The sequence below is a fragment of the Sorex fumeus genome, unplaced genomic scaffold (assembly GCF_029834395.1).
Source record: "Sorex fumeus unplaced genomic scaffold, SorFum_2.1 ptg000142l, whole genome shotgun sequence".
Classification (NCBI taxonomy): Eukaryota; Metazoa; Chordata; class Mammalia; order Eulipotyphla; family Soricidae; genus Sorex; species Sorex fumeus.
The window spans coordinates 4,456,320-4,477,206 of record NW_026606199.1 but is presented as its reverse complement, the minus strand read 5'-3'; the positions used below and the strand labels follow the sequence as shown (position 1 = coordinate 4,477,206).

Genomic DNA, 20,887 nt, shown 5'->3' with positions numbered 1-20,887 from the left:
TGAGACAAAACATTCCACCTCTTTCAAACTTTTGTAGGAAAATCTTTGCAGAAGCAATATACCTTCCTTCCTTCCTTCCTTCCTTCCTTCCTTCCTTCCTTCCTTCCTGTACCTGGTAGTGCTTGGGGACTCTTGCAGTTCTGTGCTTGTGCTGGGCAACATGCTCCTCATGTTTGGAGGCCATGTGGTGCTGGGTATCCTACATGTAAAGCAGGTACTACGTCCATTGAGCTATCTTTCCAGGTCAGTAAATGTCTTCCAGCCTACTCTGAAGGAAGGAACAATAAGCAAAAGAAACTCATGCAGAAAACCTTGTTTCTTTTGTTCTGCTCAACATTTATTATTTGAGTTTGGAACTACACATGATGATGTTAACTCGCTACTCCTGTCTGTGTTTAGGGGTGGCTCTTGGGGGTACTTAGAGGACCATGTAGTTCAGGCTATTGAATCAAAGCATGCATTATAGCTTATTGAGCTATCTCCTCACCTCCTGCTTGCCTTTACCTTCAAAACTGCCCAAACTCTAAAACCTTTCAAGTTACATTTTAAGAGAAAATGCACAAACACCCAAAGCTACTCCTGACCCCTGAATTTTTCCAGGGCCCCTCCAAGGGGACAGCACTGAAATATCTAAACTGCCGTGCCGTGTTCAGAAGACTCTGCCATCCTCCCCAGTGCAGAGAGGGGCATCTTCTCAGCCTGCCCTTAAAAGTTAAGCACATAGAAATCTTCCTGAGGTGGGGAGGCAGGGAGTTCTCAGGGTGCAGAGAGAAATTCCTCTTCCATTGCATAAGATTAAGGGTTAGTGCATTAAACTGGTTACAGATTTCCCTATCTCTGTCTCATTCCACACAAACGTCCCCATGCACTTAGAGTTTTTTCCAACAAGTATAAAATCACGTTTTAGTGTTGAGATAATTACAAATATTTTTTCAGACTTCTAGACATAGTTTAATCTTAAATGTGCAGAATGATACTCTTAGTGAGCCCCGAAGAACAATCTGATGTCCAAGGAAAGGGTCTATTTATTATATTATTTCATCCTTTAAGCTACAAAACTGTGCCTGGATTCCTTTTTGTCAATTATTTGTAAGGGCTATCAATCACAGGATACTTTTACTTTTTTCATAAGAGGAGAATTTAAGCCACCATGATATAATCTTACCATTGCTTTTGGAAATTCTAACATAGATTGAAACTAAATCATAGTTTTATGCTCAGTTTTACACAAAATTTTGACTTCTCAAGTCCTGTCTGAAGTATATGACTCTGGATATCAGCTCTAGGTCCCACATTTTCCCCCCTGGAGCCTTGACTGCCTTTGCTGGAGTGGTCTTCTTGATTACCCTTCAGGACACTAGAAAGTGAATGGACTCCAAGCCTGCATTGTGGAGTCTTGGGGGTGGGAGCCTTTGAGGAGAGATGCTTCATACTCACAAGCGGGGAATGACACAGAGTTTATAATGGGGTGGGATTTTGCCAAATCCAATTGTGATGGGACTGAGGTCAATGTCCTTGGGGTCCACAAGAGACTTTAAGTTAAAGTGCTGCAAAATGGCGGACAAGAAGAGGAAGAGTTCCATGCGAGCCAGTCCTTCTCCAACACACACCCTCTTCCCTGCAATGAAGACAGTGGTACTGATGAGACACTGAGGCACTTCAGGAGATAACATTGTTAGCACTAAGATGGCAGAGGGAGTTCCAGGTGGAGGCAGTACATAACTGCCACCATCTTGCAGAACTAAGTCTCATCTGCCCTCCAAAAAAGAGCATGGAATACTGTGTGTCTGTGATTACACATTCGCATTGTTCTGGATTATTCTGGGACATTTTCTGGGAACAGGCTTTATAGGGCCTCCAGCATCAGGACTCACTTGAATAAATCTGTGTGAGGTGGGAGAATGGCCTCTGCCCAGGGCTCACCCTAACATTCTAGAGGAAAGAATCAGGGCCTTGACTGAAAACTGCACACTCTACATTGGGTCTTAGAGCTCTCAGGTTTGTTATATGATCATCTCTGCTCTGAAACAGGGATTGGGGGGAGGGAGACACAGGATGAGCCCCAGAAGGGCTCACTGTGCCACACATAGGCCGAGGAATATTCCATGATGCTATGCTGGGTCAAGCTAACCTAAAGTTAAACTTTATTCGGTAATATTTGCTTAAAATCATGAAAGGGAACTGGGTAACAGTTCTGAAAGATTTCCACCAACTTCTATTAAGTTAATTAAGAAGGTTAGCCCTAAATAATTTACTGTATGGAAGATGCATTCCCCCTTCCCTGCCCCCCAGGACTTCTGGTAAAGACATGTAATTTAACCTCTCTGACCAGGAAAGAGCACCAGTGAATTGCAAACATAAGACTAGGACCTGGTGGTGGCCTGCAACAACAGTAGACCACAGTGGAGCAGTGAGCAGGAAGTAGAGAAGAAGGTACAATGCTTAAAATCCCACCTGCAGAAAACGCCTTGAAATAGTCACTGTATTTGAACTTCCCATCTTCATTCAGAAAGTGCTCTGGTTTAAACATCTCTGGATCAGGGAATTCTTGCTTGTCATATAAGAGAGAGTCCAGTGTCGGTATTACCATTGTGCCCTAGAAAGAATAAAGGTGGCTTTAGTCAGTCCAGTTAACAAAACATTGAGTCCCCATTGAGGGAAGCTGTTTTGAATTTTACATCCTATAGGACTATCTACTTCCATGTGGAGAATTTTCCTTACGTACTAGATGGAAAGAAGTGAGAGTTCAGGTCTAAGCAGCAATGGGAACCCTTTTTAAAGGGTTCATTCTAAGGCTGAATGTCACTGCTGTTTCTTTCTGGTTTTATAGTAAACCTGGGCACTATCTGAGGCGTCCCTTCCAGATTTCCTCCTTTTCTATAGTCCCCAGGCCCCTGTCAGAAGTACTGGGGAAGAAGTACACCACAGGTTGAAGTTCTTGCCCAGTCGCCATCCCTTCCCCATTCTCTGTAAGTCAATAAGGTGGTGCTTGGCACATGCTCTCCAATCTCACATCTCACCTTGGGGATGACATAACCTCTGAACACTGTATCCCGGGTTGCTTCGTGGGGCAGATTTGAGGGCACAAGGTCAATGAATCGCTGGATCTCATGCACCACAGCATCCATATAAGGCATCTCTAGCCTGTCCTTCACAGCAGGGGCTCGGTTTGGTCCAATCACCCTATCAATTTCTTCATGAAGTTTCTCTGTCAATATATGAATGAATAAATGTCAAGAATTTACTCCAGGCTGTCTCAATATCCATCTACCCATTTATTTATTTGTCCTTTCATCCATGTGTACATTTACCCCCCTCATCCAATCATCCACCTCTCTATTCTCCCACACACCCATCCATCCATTCCTCCATCCATACATCCATAAATCCACCTATCCATGCATCTACCCACCATAGTGTTTTGTAATACTCCAAGCAGTACTTAAGGGTGTCCAGAGGAGTAGTCAGGGATCAGGGGTATGTACCTTGCATTTTCAAGGACACAAGTTGTGTTTCTGGTCCTACGTGTTACCCCAGATAACCATGTGATGGCCCTAGTATCTTCCAACACCACTGGGACTGAGAAGCACTAAGGTCAAGACCTAGCACTGAACCTTCCAACCTGGTAGTCTAAGTATCACTGGAACTTGGGCCCTCTGAGCATTGATTAGGAATCCCCAAGATTTCTCTACATTTCTTTAATGTCAATAAGAGCTAGTCTTTATCAAATTATTTAATGGTATATGGCTTGGTTTAATTTCCATTACCTTAACTGATCATGGTTGATACAGTTCCTGTCATTACACCAGGACTGAAAAATAGCAAAAGGTATTAGAAATTTTTAGTTGGACAAATCCTCTAAACTATTGGAGTAACTTTATGATTTATTGGAGAAAAAGTAATACTGCAATTTTTATTCCAGTGACATAATGGAGCCATAGCACAGTGCTAGGGCGTTCGCCTTGCACACAGCCAGCCCAGCGGAGCTGAGTTCAGTTCCTCCGCCCCTCTCGGAGAGCCCCGCAAGCTAATGAGAGTATCTCCGATATGCCAAACACAGTAACAACAAGTCTCAAAATGGAGACGTCACTGGGCCCGCTCGAGAAAATCAATGAACAATGAGAGGACAGTGACAGTGACATAATGGAAATTGACGTGTCTACCCTACTTCCTGAATAATTTCTGGAAATCACAAAGTCCTTCTCTTTTTGACAAGATAACAGAAGACTTTGGAAAGTTTTAGTATTTTTCTGGGTCTGGAATTTCCTATGGACCTTATGATATGTCACATGAACTGCAAAAAACTACACACAATATGCTACCCAGGAAAAATGTTAAACACGTACAACAATAACATTAATTGTATGCTTGCACTTGGTGACTCTCAGCTACGTTCAGCATACACAGGATAGCACACAGTAGTCCTGACAGTCACCTGTCTAGGGACATGAGCAAGGTTTTCACTAGCTCTGCAACCTGTTTTATTTTCAAGTGTTCTTAAGCGAACACTACAGATTGTTAATGTGTGTTGAGTCAAGCAGTGAATGATGTATGGGCATCAGTCATTTATTTTCTTTTTTCTGTATTGAAAATGCACCGTAGTTAGTGAAAATATTTTTGCCTACATCTCCTTCCAGGACAACATGATAAGAAACTATCTTATAAGGGCCAGAGCAGGTAGGGCACTTGCCTTACACGCAGCTGACCCAAATATCCCATATGTCCCCATATGTCCACCACCACCACCACCACCACCACCACCACCATGCACTTCCAGGAGTAATTCCCAAGTGTAGAGCCGGGGGAAACCTCTGCATATCACTAGGGTTAAAGGGAAAAAAGAGTATATTAAGTGTCACCAAAACAAACAAACAAACTTAGGACTGCCACAGAAATATCATTCTGGGACTTGGTCTTCTTCCACATTTGTATTTAAAAAGCAAAAGATTTGAAACCAGACTGACTGGTCTGATTCAGGACAGATAACATACCCACATTTGTTGGAGAATCCCTTCATGTCCTCTAGTATTTAGGGATTACACGGGGATTTAAAAATATGAGAATTCACCAGAAAGGCATGTTGTTGAAGGGCCATCTCCATGTCCACCACATAAGAAGTCAAATCATCACCAGCAGAGGCAGGTGTGGCTGAGGAGCCAGTAAGGCAGGGACTGCCTGGCTCTACACCCGGCCCAGTGAAAGGTGGGGCTCTGGGTCTGGGCACTGGGCACCCTGGCCCCTGGTAGCTCCTCCTTGTATTTCCTCTCCCTTTGGAGGTTGGTGCTAACATAGTGACAGCCCTCTCATCACCTGTGTTTGGATTCACAGCCTCTGCAGATACAGGTTCAGAAGCCATGATTTACCCTCTTCCAGGACACTTACCTGATCTAGGGAGTAGCCTATAAGAAGCAGCAAAAAAATTTCAGGGAAGTGCACCCTGGAATGTTTCTGAACTTTATTTTATTCAGATATAATGTCCTAGGAGAGTCTAACCCTTGCCCCTCCCTCTTTGCACTGCCTTTAAAAAGAGAACTTGTTCAGGGCATATGGGCAAGAATTTTCATGTAAAAAAAATTAATTACTCTGTGGAACAGAGTGCAGATGCCACGCATAAGGGTTAATACCAGGGCCTGTTTCTATCTTGCAGAAGGAGAGTTTAACCTTAATGGCCCAGACTGACTACCCAGGTGGACAGACACACAGCACAGGACTCTCTGGCTGTTTCAGTGTACCTTCAATCTCTGGGTATTTCATGAGAATCAGGAGCCCATATCTCAGAGTGGTGCTGGTAGTCTCTGTCCCCGCAAAGAACAGGTCAGCCACAGTCACAGCAACGCTGTCCAAGATGTCCCCAGGCTCTTCACTGTGTTTTACCTGCACATTAGAGACAGACAGATTCAAGAAGGGATTGTTCCTTGGGACTCTCATCTCTCTCAGCAAACTGCCAGCTCCACAGGCAAGTGAGGCAGGTGTGGGCAGAGTTATCACATAGGAACACAATCATCAAGCAAAGTCAAGATTTCCAAAACAGTGGCCCCAGGCAGAATGGGCCTCACCAAGTGTGAACTCTGTTCCACCAGCAGCATTAGGGGCTATGCTAAAGGAAAGATCTTCTCCATATTAATGTACTGTGATCCCCGGCAGCTGTACTAACACTGCGCTTGGTTACTGCTTTCAAACACAGGAAATTCATTGGGATGCTCGGTGCCAAGGAGAGACCCTGAGGAGCGCATCTGATAGAGAGAAGCTGGGTGTGAGTGCACACTCCCCCCCCCCCCCCCCCCGAGCCATAGGTGACACCAAAGGGAAGAGCAACAGTGTCATCAACGTAGGCAAGAGATTCTGAGGGACTGTATGTCTGTAACCCCTTGAAGTTGCACACAATTTGGGACATAGATGCTAATCAGGAACACTGAGGCCCCTCACAGGTGACATTCTCATTAAGAAGTGTAGGCCAGGAGAAGCTGACGAGAGGTTCCCACTCAACCCCCAAGTCTGGGGAAGCTGAAGTCTGACTGCTTCCCCAAGAAAGACCATCTTGGTGGCTGGTGTGGTGGACAGTGAAAGGGTTTCAGACTATTGTGCAAGCTAGCTGTCTGCCACAGGAGGCAGGAGAACATGGAGCCACGCTGAAGTTAAAACTCAGATCTTGCAAATATCTCTACCCACTGTGGGCATCTAGGCAATAGCTTTTCAGATCATGGAAAAAACTGACCCTGCATGGCCTTCCCTGGGCTAACACACATCACAGCTACCAAGCCCTCAGCTTTGCCTCATCTCAAGAACCCAGCAATGTGCAAGGTACCTTCTTCATTTCTGTGAGCAGACAGTCTGTGAAGTCTCGGGGGCAGTTGGGGTCCAGTGACTTGAGGTGCTCCTTCACTCTTTCCAGTGCATAGTCTTTTATTTCAGACACATTTCGTATGACTTTTCTATGAGTTCCAGGTAGATAGCGTAGAAGGCTTGAAACATTATTATAAATCTAGAGAGAGGGTTGAGGGACATCATCTTAGTGTATATCTATATCTACATTTATTGTCTATATTGATTGCAGCACCATTTTGTGTTTTGGACTAATAGCTTCTCCCACACACTATTGTACTGCTGGAATTCTTGGTATTTTTGTTTTGGGGTTTGTTTGGTTTGGTTGATTTTGATTTGGGGGTACCTAGTGGGCTCAGAGGACCATATGGGGCATCAGGGGACATATGGGATGCCAGAGATCAAACCCAGGTCGGCTGTGTTCAAGACAGGTTCCTTATCCGCTGTACTATTGCACCAGCCCCATGCTACTCTTTGGCCTACACGATCTTGTTGGGTCCCACTCTGATAGGTGTTAAGTGCTCTGTGGTAGGTGAACACACAGCATAGGTATCACATGTCAAAGGTTGCCAATTGTGAAAGGTAAAGAGTAGGTGCTGGCTAGGGGAGGATGGATCTGTGTACACAGGCATTGGGATGTACAGGAGCTCCAGTCAAACATGCTGCTGGTCACCCCAGTCCCCTTGATGCTTCCTGCTTCCTGCTCTGCCACCCTGCACTGCCTTGATGCAAAGGGAAACAAGGAGGTCAGTAGGGAAAGAGGCAGGGGGCCTCACCTGGAGCCAAGGTGTACTGAGCAGGTAAAAGTTCTCATTAAACAAGGCCATCAGCCTCAGGCTGGTCTTATCGTCATAGTCAAAATGCTTGCGGAAGAGGATGTCAGCTATGACATTGCAGGGTGCACAGCCAATGAGAAAGGTGGGGTCAAAGGGCTGACCTGAAAAATAGATGAGCATTCACATGGGGTGTGTGAGGAGCTCACGGGGCTCCCACAGCCTTCCGTAGCGGAGCCTGTGACAGCTGCAAAGCCGGAGGGGGACTCCCAGAGGACACAGAGGAAGGTGCGCCTCTTTGGGTTTCCTTCCTGCTCAGTTATTGAGCACGAGCAAGAGCACCCTCCCTGTGGTTGTAAGGCAGCCCAGGCGTGACACAATGCCTGGGATGCTCGGGCTGGCTGGAGTCAGCTGTCTGCACCAGAACCTGTGCTCCAGCTGTCACACACACCCTGGGTCTCACGGAGTGCCTCCAGCAGAAAGGGCATCTCCCTCTGGATTCGCTCCTCGTTGCCCTGCTTCCCCATCCCGTAGTCACGGAGGGTGGTCAGGGCGAATCGCCGGGTGTCCTTCCAGGTGGGCCCATTATTGAAGATGACTCCTAAAGGGGGAAGAGCAGAGGAGAAAGGTAGAGTGAGAAGTGCTCCTAGAAAGGGGCTCAGAACCCCAAGATGCATCTGAGTTGCCGGGACAGAGAAGGGGGTCCCAGCACCACCAACAGGGAGAGTGGGGGCAGTTTGGATTTGACGCCTCCTTCTGGTTTTCTTCTGAGGTGGGTGGAGTAGCCTCCACACAGCGATTCCCTTTCCTCCCTTGTTCATTCAAAAGCTACATTGAGCCAGCCTCAGGAAAGACTACCACCCACTCCTGTCTGATGGGTGCCCTGAGAAGCCACTTTGTTCTTGCTGAGGTTTTACCCTCTTGCCACAAAGGCCTCAATGCTCAGTCTATGACTTCACTGACGTGGGTCATGTAGCTCTGGCCAGAGGGCCCATCAGATGCGAAAGGACCGTGGGACATTCCAGGAAAAGATCTGTCAGGTCTGAGAGAGGCAGAGGAGATAGCAGGATGAGGGGGCAGGGAACGGGGGTTGGGGTTGGGGGAGGAATGGTTTCAAGTCTACCCTGAGGGAGGCACTTGCAAGGATTGGGTCCCGAGTCATGAGGGGCCAAACTAAGGCTAGGAGTCTAGGGTCACTCCAGTAGTGTAAGAAAAGCTAGAATCTCAGACCCTACTACAGCCCTTCCTGAAAAGGTGACAAGTGTTTTTCTGGATCAGCTGAACTCAGAGCTTTGGAGTGCTGAAGAAAGGGAGGCGAGACTGGAGGGTCAGGACCAGGTGGAAATTGAGCCTGAGTCGGAGATGCACTCAGAAATACCTCCTGTTTCAAGAACAGCCCAGGGGAAGCCTCAGAGGCCCCTCCAAGCACTGGGCTAGAACTGTATGCAGCCAAGCAGAGCCCTGCAGACAGCAAATATCATCACTTTCAGTGCCCAAGAACTGGGGTATCGCAATGTAGAGGAAAATAATAGCTTGGAGCCAAGGGGTTTGAGAGGAACAGACTCCAGTGAGAGCTGAAGAGTCTGGCTGTGGGAGGAAAGTGCCCCTCTGGCGCTTCTGCCAACATGTCTGCACTGCTGTGAGCACTGGCTGCTTGCTTGTTCCTGGGATCCACAGGGTCTTCACGTGTAAGTCGTTTCATCCAAGTATGCTGTGAATGCAGGGGCCGTGTGCTAGATGCCCACCCTTTACTGGTACTGTCTGAAAGTCTCAGCCCTCCATGTTCAGTCCCATGACCAAGCCCACCATCCCAGTGCTCTGTGTGCCGGGGTCAAGCCCACCCTCTGCAAGGTGCTCACCTCTGTCCTTGTGCGCCTCGAAGGCAAACAACTCTGCTCTTCCAGAAAATTCATTCTTGTAGTTGAGCAGAACTTCCCTCACAGCCTTATAGCCATGCAGGATCACCACACGACGGGGGCCCAGGTACACGGTGAACACGGGCCCATATTGCTGTGCAAGCTGTAGTAACCAAAGAGCCATGGATGAAGCCTCAGAATGCTCCTTACACTGACCCAAGAGAGCCCAGCATGATGTGGAGAAGACTCTCCCCACAGATGCTTTCTTCTGCAGAAAGTATGGAGCTGGAGCTGCAGTCCTGGCCACACGCCTCGGATCCTCTGACTCCCAGACCCTAAACCACTACACACACACACACACACACACACACACACACACCATCAATGCCAGGGGCCAACTTATGCCCTCCATGATACCCTTTTGTCCAGGCCCACCGTATCGTCCACCTGTTTTTGCTTTGGTCCTGGTCAAGGCCCAGACTTGGACAACGTAACAGTGGCCCCCCCACAATATCTGTCCGTACCCCCTTAGTTCACTTTCCAGCCTGCTAGTCCAAGGATATGTTCATTAACTCACTAAATTTCATCTTTTGAGCTCATTCCCCAGTCACAACTGGAGGAGAGAGGCCAGCAATGGCTCACACGCTATCCACCCTGTTCTTGGGAATCAGCACAGAGATCTCCCAGCTGTCCTTGCACTGCTGTGTGGTAACATCAAGAGACCTGGGAGTGGCCTCCTTCAGCCCACCCAGAGATGAGGCGCCCAGAGGTTGTGGCCAGGGTTGCAACTCCAGCTCCACATTTCCTGCGGAAGAAAGCATAATATTTGGATTGTCACCCAAGACCCTGACATTAACCCAGCCAGTACATGAAAGGCTTCTGGTGTTGAAGAATTTATCTGACATTGAGTTGGTAGTACACATATCACAACTAATTCCTGAACTCCTCTCTCTATAATCAGCAATATTTCTCTTACCTGGGTGAGGGATTTGGGGATATTCTTGAGGTCCAGCTGTAAAAGGTTCCCTATGATGGGCAGTGGGAAAGGGCCAGGGGGCAGTTTCCAGCTACTGTAGATCTGCTTCCATATGTGGATGAGCAGCAGGGTGGCTATCCATACCAGCAGGGCAACAGTGATGCCCAGGGTGGCCATGGTGCTGCAGAGTCATGCACTGTGGGAAGGTGAACTTTTATAAGCTGTGCTCAAGAGGAGGGTGGCCAGCCAACCAATGACACCCTTTCTTCGGTGGCCTAAGTTCCTAGTTTATTATTAGCCCATGTTTCTCATCATTTCAAAGGCTTATTTCTGAATCAGTTGCCTCTTAGAAGTTCCATTCAAGCACTCTCCTGGTGGTGCCCGGGCTCTGACAACACTCAGGTCTCTGCCACCTGTCACCGATTCCTGTAAACACAGCACCAGGGAAGTTCCACACATGTGTCAGAGCCAGGCAGGCTTGTCTTCCTTTTGACACTGATTGGAGGATTCCTGTTAAATTGCCCATTTCTGTTTTGGGCAGGATTCCTGCTTGGTGACATTAGCCCTGTGCAAGCTTCTTAGTCCGAGTGCATTTCTCTGAGCTTCACCACCCTGCACTCATCAAACTCACAGGGCTAGAGAGGAAACAGCACCCTCAGACTCTTCTGTTTTATTAAATCATCTGCAAGTTTAGTGGAAGAAGGAGTTGAAGGAAAGAAAAGGAGTTGACCAGCTTTGGAAAAGTTCATCTCTTAATTATGAAAGTTATGTTTTTGATCTAAATAGTACAGAGGGCGGCCAGAGAGACAATACATCAGGAAAGGCTTTTGCCTTGGGTCCGTAAGCCCATATGTGTTGTAGAGTCCTGCCAGGAGTGATCTCTGAATATAATACACTGCTCAGTGTGGCCCTAAAATAAACTAAATTAAAATTTCAAAATAAGGGGAAATTATTCTTCAGAATCATTTTGTGAAAATCTTTAAAACATCGTATTGGGGCTTTTCCTTGATTTGTTTTAAAGATTTACTTTGGGGAGAACTTGACCTCCAGCAATCTCCTCATGACACAGCCCTGATGGCACCACGGTCTGTGACCCCAGCCACGGCCGGTACTGCAGGAAGCTGCCTTTGGAGAGAAATCCTAGGAAAGGCATGGGGATATGAGTGGTGGTGGTAGGTGAAGTCACTGTCACTGTTACTGTCCTCCCATTGTTCATGGATTTGCTCAAGTGGGCCCAGAAACATCTCCATTGTGACAATTGTTACTGTGCTTGGCATATCGAATACGTCACAGGGAGCTTGCCAGGTTTTGCCCTGCGGGCGAGATACTCTCAGTAGCTTGCCAAGCTCTCTGAGAGAGGTGGAGAAATCAAACTCGGGTCGGCCATGTTGACCGCTTGCAAGACAAATGCCCTCCCCTCCTCTCAGGTTCCAGCTGGTGCACACTAAAAGGGTTATTGGAATTTTTCCCCAAAAGGTTCAATTTTAATGAAGTCAATTGATCTCTCTTTTCCTTTTGTCACTCGTGCTCTTGGCAGTATGTAAGAATACTCTGCCTATGGGGCTGGAGCAATATTACAGCAGGTAGGGCATTTGCCTTGCACACAGCAGACCCAGGTTCGATTCCCAGCATCCCATATGGTCCCCTGGGCACCACCAGGAGTAATTCCTGAATGCAAAGCCAGGAGAACCCCTGTGCATCGCCAGGTGTGGCAAAAATAATAATAATAATAATAATAATAATAATAAATAATACTCTGCCTAATTGGATGTTTCCTAAATCAGAGGTTACTATCCCCAGGGGTACTGGAGGTGTAGGACACTTGGAGCGTCAGGGCAATTAGGAGGAACTTTCTGTCAGTTTGCCTAAAGAAGGCGATTTCCAGAGGGTACTGGGGAGGGTACAATCCAGAGAAGTAGGAAGGTATTACCTATTTTTTATCCATTTTCCTGTTGAACTACAGCGTGGTTGTTTTCAGTTTGGGGTGATTATGAACAAAGATACTTCAAACATTTGCATACAAGTTTTTGTGTAAACAGAAGATTTAAATTTATTTGAACAAATATTTAGAAGTTGATTGTTGAGTTTTGTCATACAAACTTTATATGAAACTATCTTCATAGGTTTTCAAATGGTTTTGGGTTCCCGTCAGAAGTGAAGGTTGCTCACAGCATTGGCTGCCAACTTGGGAGAAGTCAACCATGTTAACGGGTGTGTTATATCATTGTTATTTTGATTTGCATTTCCCTAGTGACTAATAATATTAAATATCTTTTCATATCCTTAATGCAAAGATATCTTTGGTCAAGTGTCATTTCAGATCTTCTGCCTAATCCTAATTTGGATTGTTTGTTTTCATATTGCTGAGTTTTAAGAATTTTCATGTATGTGGAAATACAAGTCCCTGCTCAGATATTTTATTTTCAAATATATTCTCCAAGGGCTTAGCTTGTATTTCTATTCTTTTCTTAGTGTTTTTTCTAACATAGTAGGGGAGTAAACAATAGCCAACCATAACAGACCCTGAGAGTCTGCGAGGTAAGTGTAGGGTGGCAGGGAGTAGGGGTGGGGTGATGTAAGCGGTTAGACGGGAAGGGTCTATGGCAATGGAATTCCTGGGAAATAATAAAACAAATAGCCCTGGAGCTGCAAGAAGTTCACTTCCCATGAGCACAGGAACTAAGACCCTCACCTGGAGCCAGTAACAGATCCAGAGAAGACTGGACCCTCCTCTGAGACAAGCTCCAGCAGAAAAAAAGGCCAACAAAGAGAGTTTCAAAGAAGAACCACTGACCACTCCCAACTCTAGTTCCCCTTGTAACCACCCTAGCAACAAACTTTTACCTAGGTAGAAGCCCCACATGGGGGCAGGTAGGAGAAACCCTGTAAAAGCCACCTTGAACAAAGGAAGGGTATGTATATGTTGCCTGAGCCCATGTGCTGTTTGTGCCCATGGGCTGAGCCCATGTGGTGCCCGAGCATAGGTGTTGCCCGTATCTCCCCTCTTGAGATGTGTACTGGGGCTCTCTTCATCTCTGAAGAAGCCAACATTCTCCCTTGAGCATGTTACTCTCTTCTTTTTCTTTCCCTCCCTCTTCCTCCTAAAAGTCTCCAAATAAATCTACTTTTGCTTCACTGCTTGTCTACTCCTAAAATTCTTTTCTAAAAGACAGGACAAAGTGCCTGGAAACCCTGGATAAGGCCTAGGGACTAACTTTTCTTTCCTGCAAAGAGCAATTGCTCACTCCAGCCTGAGTCTGTGGTTCCCTGAGAAATCAGGTTGTGGGGATCCCGTGAAGACCAAGTGGATGTCAGGTGTGACTTGATGGCCACCGGGTGGAGTTGGGTGGGGCTCTGGCTCATGCTATGCAGGGGATCATCCACAGATTTTACCAGTCCTAGCCTTCCCAGCCAGTCTCAGTGTAGCTGAGGTGGATCTAGAGAAAGTGACCGTCTCTCTCCTCTCTGCCTCACATAAGCCACCCGTGGGGGCCCACCAACTTTAGATATAACTAAAGGAGCAATCCATAAATGAAGACCTTGATAAATTGGACTACTAACATTAAAACCTTTGACTCTAGAAGAGATACTAATCCTGATGTAGACAACTTCATTTACAAGTCTTTAATACTGACGCTTTAAGAATACAATGCCACTGTACCTCACCCACAGAAAAAAATCTAGGTCAGGTAGAAGTGCTGGCAGTCTGGCTGTGGGTGTGGTGCAGTGGCATTGTATTCCCAAAACATCAGTATTGAAACTATTATAAATGAAGTTGTCTACATCAGGGATAGTATCTCTTCTAGAGTTAAAGGTTTTTAATGTTAGCAGTTCAATTTACCAAAGTCTTCATTTATGGATTGCTCTTTTTGTTTTACCTAAAAGCATACTGCCAAACCAAAAATCACACAATGTTTTCCCTTTATTTTCCTCCAAGGTTTGAATTGTATGGTTATACTTAGATTTCTAATATATTTGAGGCTGTTCTAGTTTTGTTCTTATTTTATAGGGGGCTATACCCAGACTTACTCAGAGCTTACTCTTGACTCTCTACTCAGGAGTCATTCAACAGTGCTCTGGGAATCTTATGTGATGCTTGGGATTGGACTGGGGTCAGCCACATGCAAGGTGAGTGCTTAACCCTTTTACAATCTCTCTGACTCTCCCAAGTAAGTTTATATTTTATGAAATATGAAGCATATGTCAGTGTTTATTTGTTTTGTTTGTAAATATCCAATCGATCCAGCACCATTTGTTGAAAAAAACTATCCTTTCATGGAATCACCACCACACCCATGTGAAAAATTAGTTAAGTATATTTTTGTGGGTCAGTTTCTAGCTCCAATCATGATATTATGACCTATGTGTCTATTCATCCACCAGAACCAGACTGTCTGTTATTGTATCATTATAGTATTCTTAGAAATGTTTGGTGAGATGCAGGAAGCAATTAATGAAGCCCATGGGTCAAATTCAAGGCTATGCCAATTGGTTTGACCCCTTTTTCCCTGTGCACGATCTGAGCATGATTGATCTGAAGCCAGAATTGAAAAGGGCCCAAGTAGCCAGGAAGGTTGGCAGCCTGTCTCACGAGCTGGGGGGAAGGCAGATGGAATAGAGAAGAGATCACTAAGTCAATGATGGTTGGAGGGATAGTTCCAGATGGGAGATGTGTGCTGAAAGAAGATAAAGGACCCAATGTGATGGCCTCTCATATCTGTATTTCAAACCATAATGCCCAAAAGTAGAGAGTATGGGGGAAATTTCAAATGGAGGCAGGGGGAGGGAGGCAGGGGGAGGGGTGGATGTAGGCAGGGGGATATATTAGGGACATTGGTGGTAATAAATGTGCACTAGTGGAGGGATGGGTGTTTGATCATTGTATGACTGAAACTCAAACATGAAAGCTTTGTAACTGTATCTCAGGGTGATTCAATAAAATAATTTTTAAAAGAAAGAAAGAGGGAGCTGGAGCGATAGCACAGCGGTTAGGGCGTTTGCCTTGCACTCTGCTGACCAGGGTTCAATTCCCAGCATCCCATATAGTCGCCTGAGCACCACCAGGAGTGATTCCTGAGTGCAGAGCCAGGAGTGGCCCCTGTGCATTGCCGGGTTGTGACCCAAAAAGCAAAAAAAAGAAAGAAGAAAGAAAGAAAGAAAGAAAGAAAGAAAGAAAGAAAGAAAGAAAGAAAGAAAGAAGGAAAGGGACCAAGTATGGCGACATAACCCCGGGTCAGGTCACTGTGGATCTCAGATTCCCCTAGGGTCATGCGATTTTCAGGACTGGCCTCTACCCTAACTGCTCATTGCAGAGATGTGATAAAACATATCTGGCACATGAGTAAGAGGGAAAACCACATGGAAGTCACAGAATGACCAACGACAAATGTCCTCCTTCTCCTTCAAAAACTGTTGCACACAATGCTAAGGCAACCTTTGCTTTTATTTGTTGCTTTGAGTGGAGAAAAAGCATGAGCCCCAGATTGCAGGACAATCTCGAGTAGGTGGAGCTCTGAAATAGGAGAGGGGGGTGTGAGAGATTTTTCATCGGCCAGAACCCCAAAATAATTTTTTTTCTATTGGGTGACCAAAGTCCAACAACTTTGTTCTTTTTTAAAATTATTTAGTCAAGGAACACAAACATTAGAATTGGCTTATCAATGTCTGAATCCTGGGATATTGCTTGAGATATCATTCTACATTTAATAAAATTATTGTAAATTTCTCTAAGGATGTGTCTTCTTCCATACACCTGACATGAATTTCTGTTTACTTAAATAATATGCCTATGTTTTGTAATTTTCAGCATAAAGACTCTCACACATGTTTTTGTAAATTACTTAAGCATTTTACAAATTTTTTGTCATTAAAAATTAAAAATTTTAGACATTTTACTTTATTCAAAAATGTTTTTCAAATTTTTAATTTTAAGTTGTTTATTGCTAGAGTTGATGGGATTACATGGCGCTGGGGGTCAGTTGGTGGGTGTGACCCCTGCCTACGGAAGATGAAGGATCTGGGTGGAGGAGACCCAGAGACTATAAAACCCAGCTCCTGGAAGAAAACAGCACAGAGTCTCATGCCCCTGCGCCTGGCTGTCCTCGCCGGAGCCCCTTGGAGATGGGAGAGTTGAGTCTCCCTCCCTGCCCCGAGCAGAGCTCCGGCGGCTGAAGACCTCCGGAACCAGCCACAACCATGCTGAGACCACTCTCCACACGCATGAAGGTATCGGCAGAGGAACAAAGGCATGCGGGTCCCGGGGCTGAGATCTCCAAGCCTGCTCGCATCGGGACTGAGCATCCTCCACCCAGATCCTCCATCTTCCAGTAGGCAGGGGTCACACCCACCAACTGACCCCCTGGCGCCGTGTAATCCCATCAATGGCCAAGACCCAGAGACTATAAAACCCAGCTCCCAGTAGCACGCTGCTGCAAATGCGGCCACGTGAGATCTCATTATCTCATTCTTACTTTGGACAACCTGGCAGGCTACCGAATGTAGCCTGCCCACACAGCAGTCTGGCAAACTCCCCGTGGCGTACCCAGTATGCCAAATACCAGTAACAATGATGGGTCTCATTCTCTTAACCCTGAAAGAGCCTTGAATATGGCACTTTTTAGAATCTCAGGGCTAGGACGAAGGAGACGTTACTGGTGCCTGCTTGAGGCAATCGATGAAAAACAGGATGATCATGATTGTGATCAGGATTGCTAGAGTATAGGAGCACAATTGACACACTAAAGGTATGTTGACTTTCTATTCTGCAGCATGCTAAATTCTCTTACAGATTTCAAGTGTTTTGGGGTAGGTATCTAAGGAATTTCCATATATTCATATTATCTGCAAATGAAGACAGTTTTATTTCTTTCTCTATAAGAAGTATAGTTCATACCATGTACAAAAGTCAGATCAAAATGGATTAAAGACCTTAACATCAGACCAGAGTCCATCAGGTACATTGAAGACATGGTCGGCAAAACCCTCTATTACATTGAAGCTAAAGGTATCTTTAAAGAGGACACTTCACTGCCCAAGCAAGTGGAAACAGAGATAAACAGGTGGGACTACCTTAAACTGAGACGCTTCTGCACCTCAAAAGACACAGTGAACAGAATTCAAAGACAATCTACAGAATGGGAAAGGATATTCACCCAATACTCATCTGATGGGCTGGAGTGATAGCACAGCGGGTAGGACATTTGCCTTACATGCTGCTGACCAGGCCGACCTGGGTTCGATTCCTCCGTCCCTCTCGGAGAGCCTGACAAGATACTGAGAGTATCTTGCCCGCATGGCAAAGCCTGGCAAGCTCCTTGTGACATATTCGATATGCCTAACACAGTAACAACAAGTCTCACAATGGAGACATCACTGGGCCCACTCAAGCAAATGGATGAACAACGGAAGAACAGTGCTACAGTGCTACCCATTTGATAAGGGATTGATATCAAGGATTTACAAGGCACTGGTTGAACTCTACAAAAAAGAAAACATCATCTGTTCATTTCATCGCCCCATCAGAAAATGGGGGGATGAAATGAACAGAAACTTTCTCAAAGAAGGAATCTGAATGGCCAAAAGGCACATGAAAAAATGCTCTTCATCACTAATCATCAGGGAGATGCAGACTAAAACATCAATGAGATATCACTTCACACCACAGAGACTGGCACATATCCAAAAGAACAAAAGCAACCAGTGATGGCGTGGATGTGGGGAGAAAGGGACTCTCTTTCACTGCTGGTGGGAATGCCAACTGGTTCAGCCCTTTGGAAAACAGTATGGACGCTTCTCAAAAAATTAGAAATTGAGCCCCCATTTGACCCAGCAATACCACTTCTGGGAATATATCCCAGAGACGCAAAAAAAGTACAGTAGAAATGACATCTGCACTTGTATGTTTATTGCAGCACTGTTTACAATAGCCAAAATCTGGAAAAAAACACAAGTTCCCGAGAACAGATGACTGGCTAAAGAAACTTTGGTACATCTATACAATGGAATACTATGCAGCTGTTAGAAAAGATGAAGTCATGAAAGTTGCATATAGGTGGATCAAATGGAAAGTATCATGTTAAGTGAAATAAGTCAGAAAGAGAGGGACAGACATAGAAATATTACATTCATCTGGGGAATATAAAGTAACAGAATGGGAAACTAACACCCAAGAATACTGTTAGTCTCCTCCTCCTCTTCCTCCTCCTCCTCCTCTTCCTCCTCCTCTCTCTCTTCCTTCTCCTTCTCCTTTTTCCTCTTCCTCTTCCCTTTCTCCTTCTCCTTCTTCCTCTTCCTCATCTTCTTCTTCCTCTTCTTTGTCTCTTCTCCTTCTCCTTCTTCTCCTCCTCCTCTTCCTCCTCCTCTTTCTCCCTCTCCTTCTTCTTCTCCTTGTCTTCTCCTTCTCCTCCTTCTTCTCCCCCTCTTCCTTCTCCTCCCCCTCCTCCCTCTCCTCCTCCTCCTCCTCCCGTTCCTTCTCCTCCTCCTCTTCCTTCTTCTATTTTCTTCTTCTACCTCTTCCTTCTTCTCCTCCTTCTCCTCCTCTTCCTCCTTCTCTCTTTCTGTCTCTCTCGGGTATTATGTTTTGCAATACAGGTACTGAAAGGTTACCAGTTTTTGTCCAGAATGATCATTTCCAACTGTCACTGTCATAGATCTATCTTCTCTATTCTAGCTACCCTGTCCCCCATCCCACTTGTGGCAAGCTTCCAACTATGGACCAGTCATATTGACCTTGGTTTCTATTGTCCTGGGTATTAGTCTCATATTATGTGTTTCATATTCCACAAATGAGTTAAATCAGTCTATGTCTGTCCCTGTCCCTCTAATGCATTTCACTCAGCATGATACTCTCCATGTTCATCGATTTGTAAGCAAATTTCATAGCTGCATTTTCCTGGCATCTGTGTAGTATTCCACTGTGTAGGTGTACCATAGTTTCTTTAGCCAGTCATCTGTTCTCAGGCTCTTGGGTTGTTTCCAGATTCTGGCAGTAAACATAGAAGTGCAGCTGGCGTTTCTGCTGTGTGTTTTTGGGTCCCTATGGTATATTTCCAGGAGTGGTATTGCTCAGCCATATGAAAGCTCAATTTCTAGTTTTTTTGAGCAATGCCCATATTGTTTTCCAAAAAGGCTGGACCAGTCAGCATTCCCACCAACAGTAAATGAGAGTCCCTTTCTCCCCGAATCTGCTCAAACAATGGGAGGACAGTGCTATAGTGCTACATGATCTGTCTTTGTATCTTGGTCACTGTTTCTTTTGAGGTGCAGAAGCTTCTTGGTTTAATGTAGCCCCATTTGTTTATCTTTGTTTCCACTTGCTTATCCAGTAGTGTTTCATCTTTTAAGATGCCTTTAGTCTCAATGTCATGGAAGGTTCTAACGACATTTTCCTTCATGAACCTTATGGATTCAGGTCTGATATTGAGGTTTTAAATCTGTCTTGATCTGACTTTTGTGCATAGCATTAAAAAGAGGTCTAAGTTCATTTTTTGCATATAGCTACCCAGTTTCCTCAGAACCACTTGTTGAAGAGATTTTCCTTGCTCCACATCATAATACTTCGTCCTTTATCAAAGATTAAATGATCATGTATTTGAAGTCTGTGTCAGGATATTCAACTCTACTCCATTGGTCTGCAGGTCTGACTTTATTCCAATACTATGTGTTTTTTTGTTTTTTGGTTTTTTTTCTTTCTGGGTCACACCCAGCGATGCACAGGGGTGACTCCTGGGTCATGCACTCAGGAATTACTCCTGACGGTGCTCGGGGGACCATATGGGATGCTGGGAATCGAACCCAGATCAGCTGCGTGCAAGGCAAATGTTATCACTCCAGATCCACCATGTGGTTTTAATTACTACCACTTTGTAGTACAGTTTGAAGTTAGAGGAAGTGATACCTCCCATCTTTAAGTGATATCTTCCATCTGCTTAAGCTATTCAAGGAAGTTATTGTTCCATATGAATTACAGGAATGTTTGATCTATTTCTTTTTTCTTTTTTCCACTTTTATTTATAAAGAATATAATTCTTCCTCCTCCTCCTAACAGAAAAAAAACCCATTCTGCGTAGAACAACAGAACTGGGGGACGGGGACTTATTTAGACACTGACCTGTGTCTGACTCAGGGATCACTGAAGGTGTTTCCTCATATACAGCACCTCACCTCAGAGAACAGAAGAGAGACCTGGAGCAAAAGAGTCCAGCCCAGAGGGCAGAAGATGCAGCTCAGTCCTCTGTATCATGAGACTGGCCTGCTTCAAAGACCATCTTGGAATAATGGGGTATCAGTAGAAGCAGGTAGTGCCAGCTGGGGTCATAGATCATGTTTTCATGCATGGCACAGCACACCCAGGGCTTGATCTCTTGGGAACTCCAAGTCCCAGTCCTCAGTAAAGAGGTCAGGCATCTGCCCCTTGGGCACCCCTGCCACATCACACACACACACACACACACCTTGCCCAG

The 20,887-nt window shown here is 45.4% G+C and overlaps 1 protein-coding gene across 1 annotated transcript; it reads right to left on the bottom strand.

Moving 5' to 3' along the window:
• Positions 1-1,007: 1,007 nt before the first annotated feature.
• LOC130015976 (cytochrome P450 2E1) lies at positions 1,008-10,635 on the bottom strand. Its single transcript, XM_056106717.1, has 9 exons — positions 10,428-10,635; positions 9,455-9,614; positions 8,047-8,196; positions 7,599-7,759; positions 6,806-6,982; positions 5,733-5,874; positions 3,021-3,208; positions 2,455-2,596; positions 1,008-1,618 (listed from the first exon to the last, which is right to left on the bottom strand). The coding sequence occupies exons 1-9, from the start codon at positions 10,602-10,604 to the stop codon at positions 1,434-1,436; spliced, it is 1,482 nt and encodes a 493-aa protein (XP_055962692.1). The 5' UTR covers positions 10,605-10,635; the 3' UTR covers positions 1,008-1,433.
• Positions 10,636-20,887: the final 10,252 nt, after the last annotated feature.

Coding starts and splice junctions, on each gene's coding strand:
- LOC130015976 (XM_056106717.1), bottom strand. CDS start 10,604: ATGGCCACCCTGGGCATCACTGTTGCCCTGCTGGTATGGATAGCCACC. Junction 3,209..5,732: donor GAAATACCCAGAGATTGAAG/GTACACTGAAAC, acceptor ATATATTGACAG/AGAAACTTCATGAAGAAATT. Junction 2,597..3,020: donor GAGGTTATGTCATCCCCAAG/GTGAGATGTGAG, acceptor TATTCTTTCTAG/GGCACAATGGTAATACCGAC.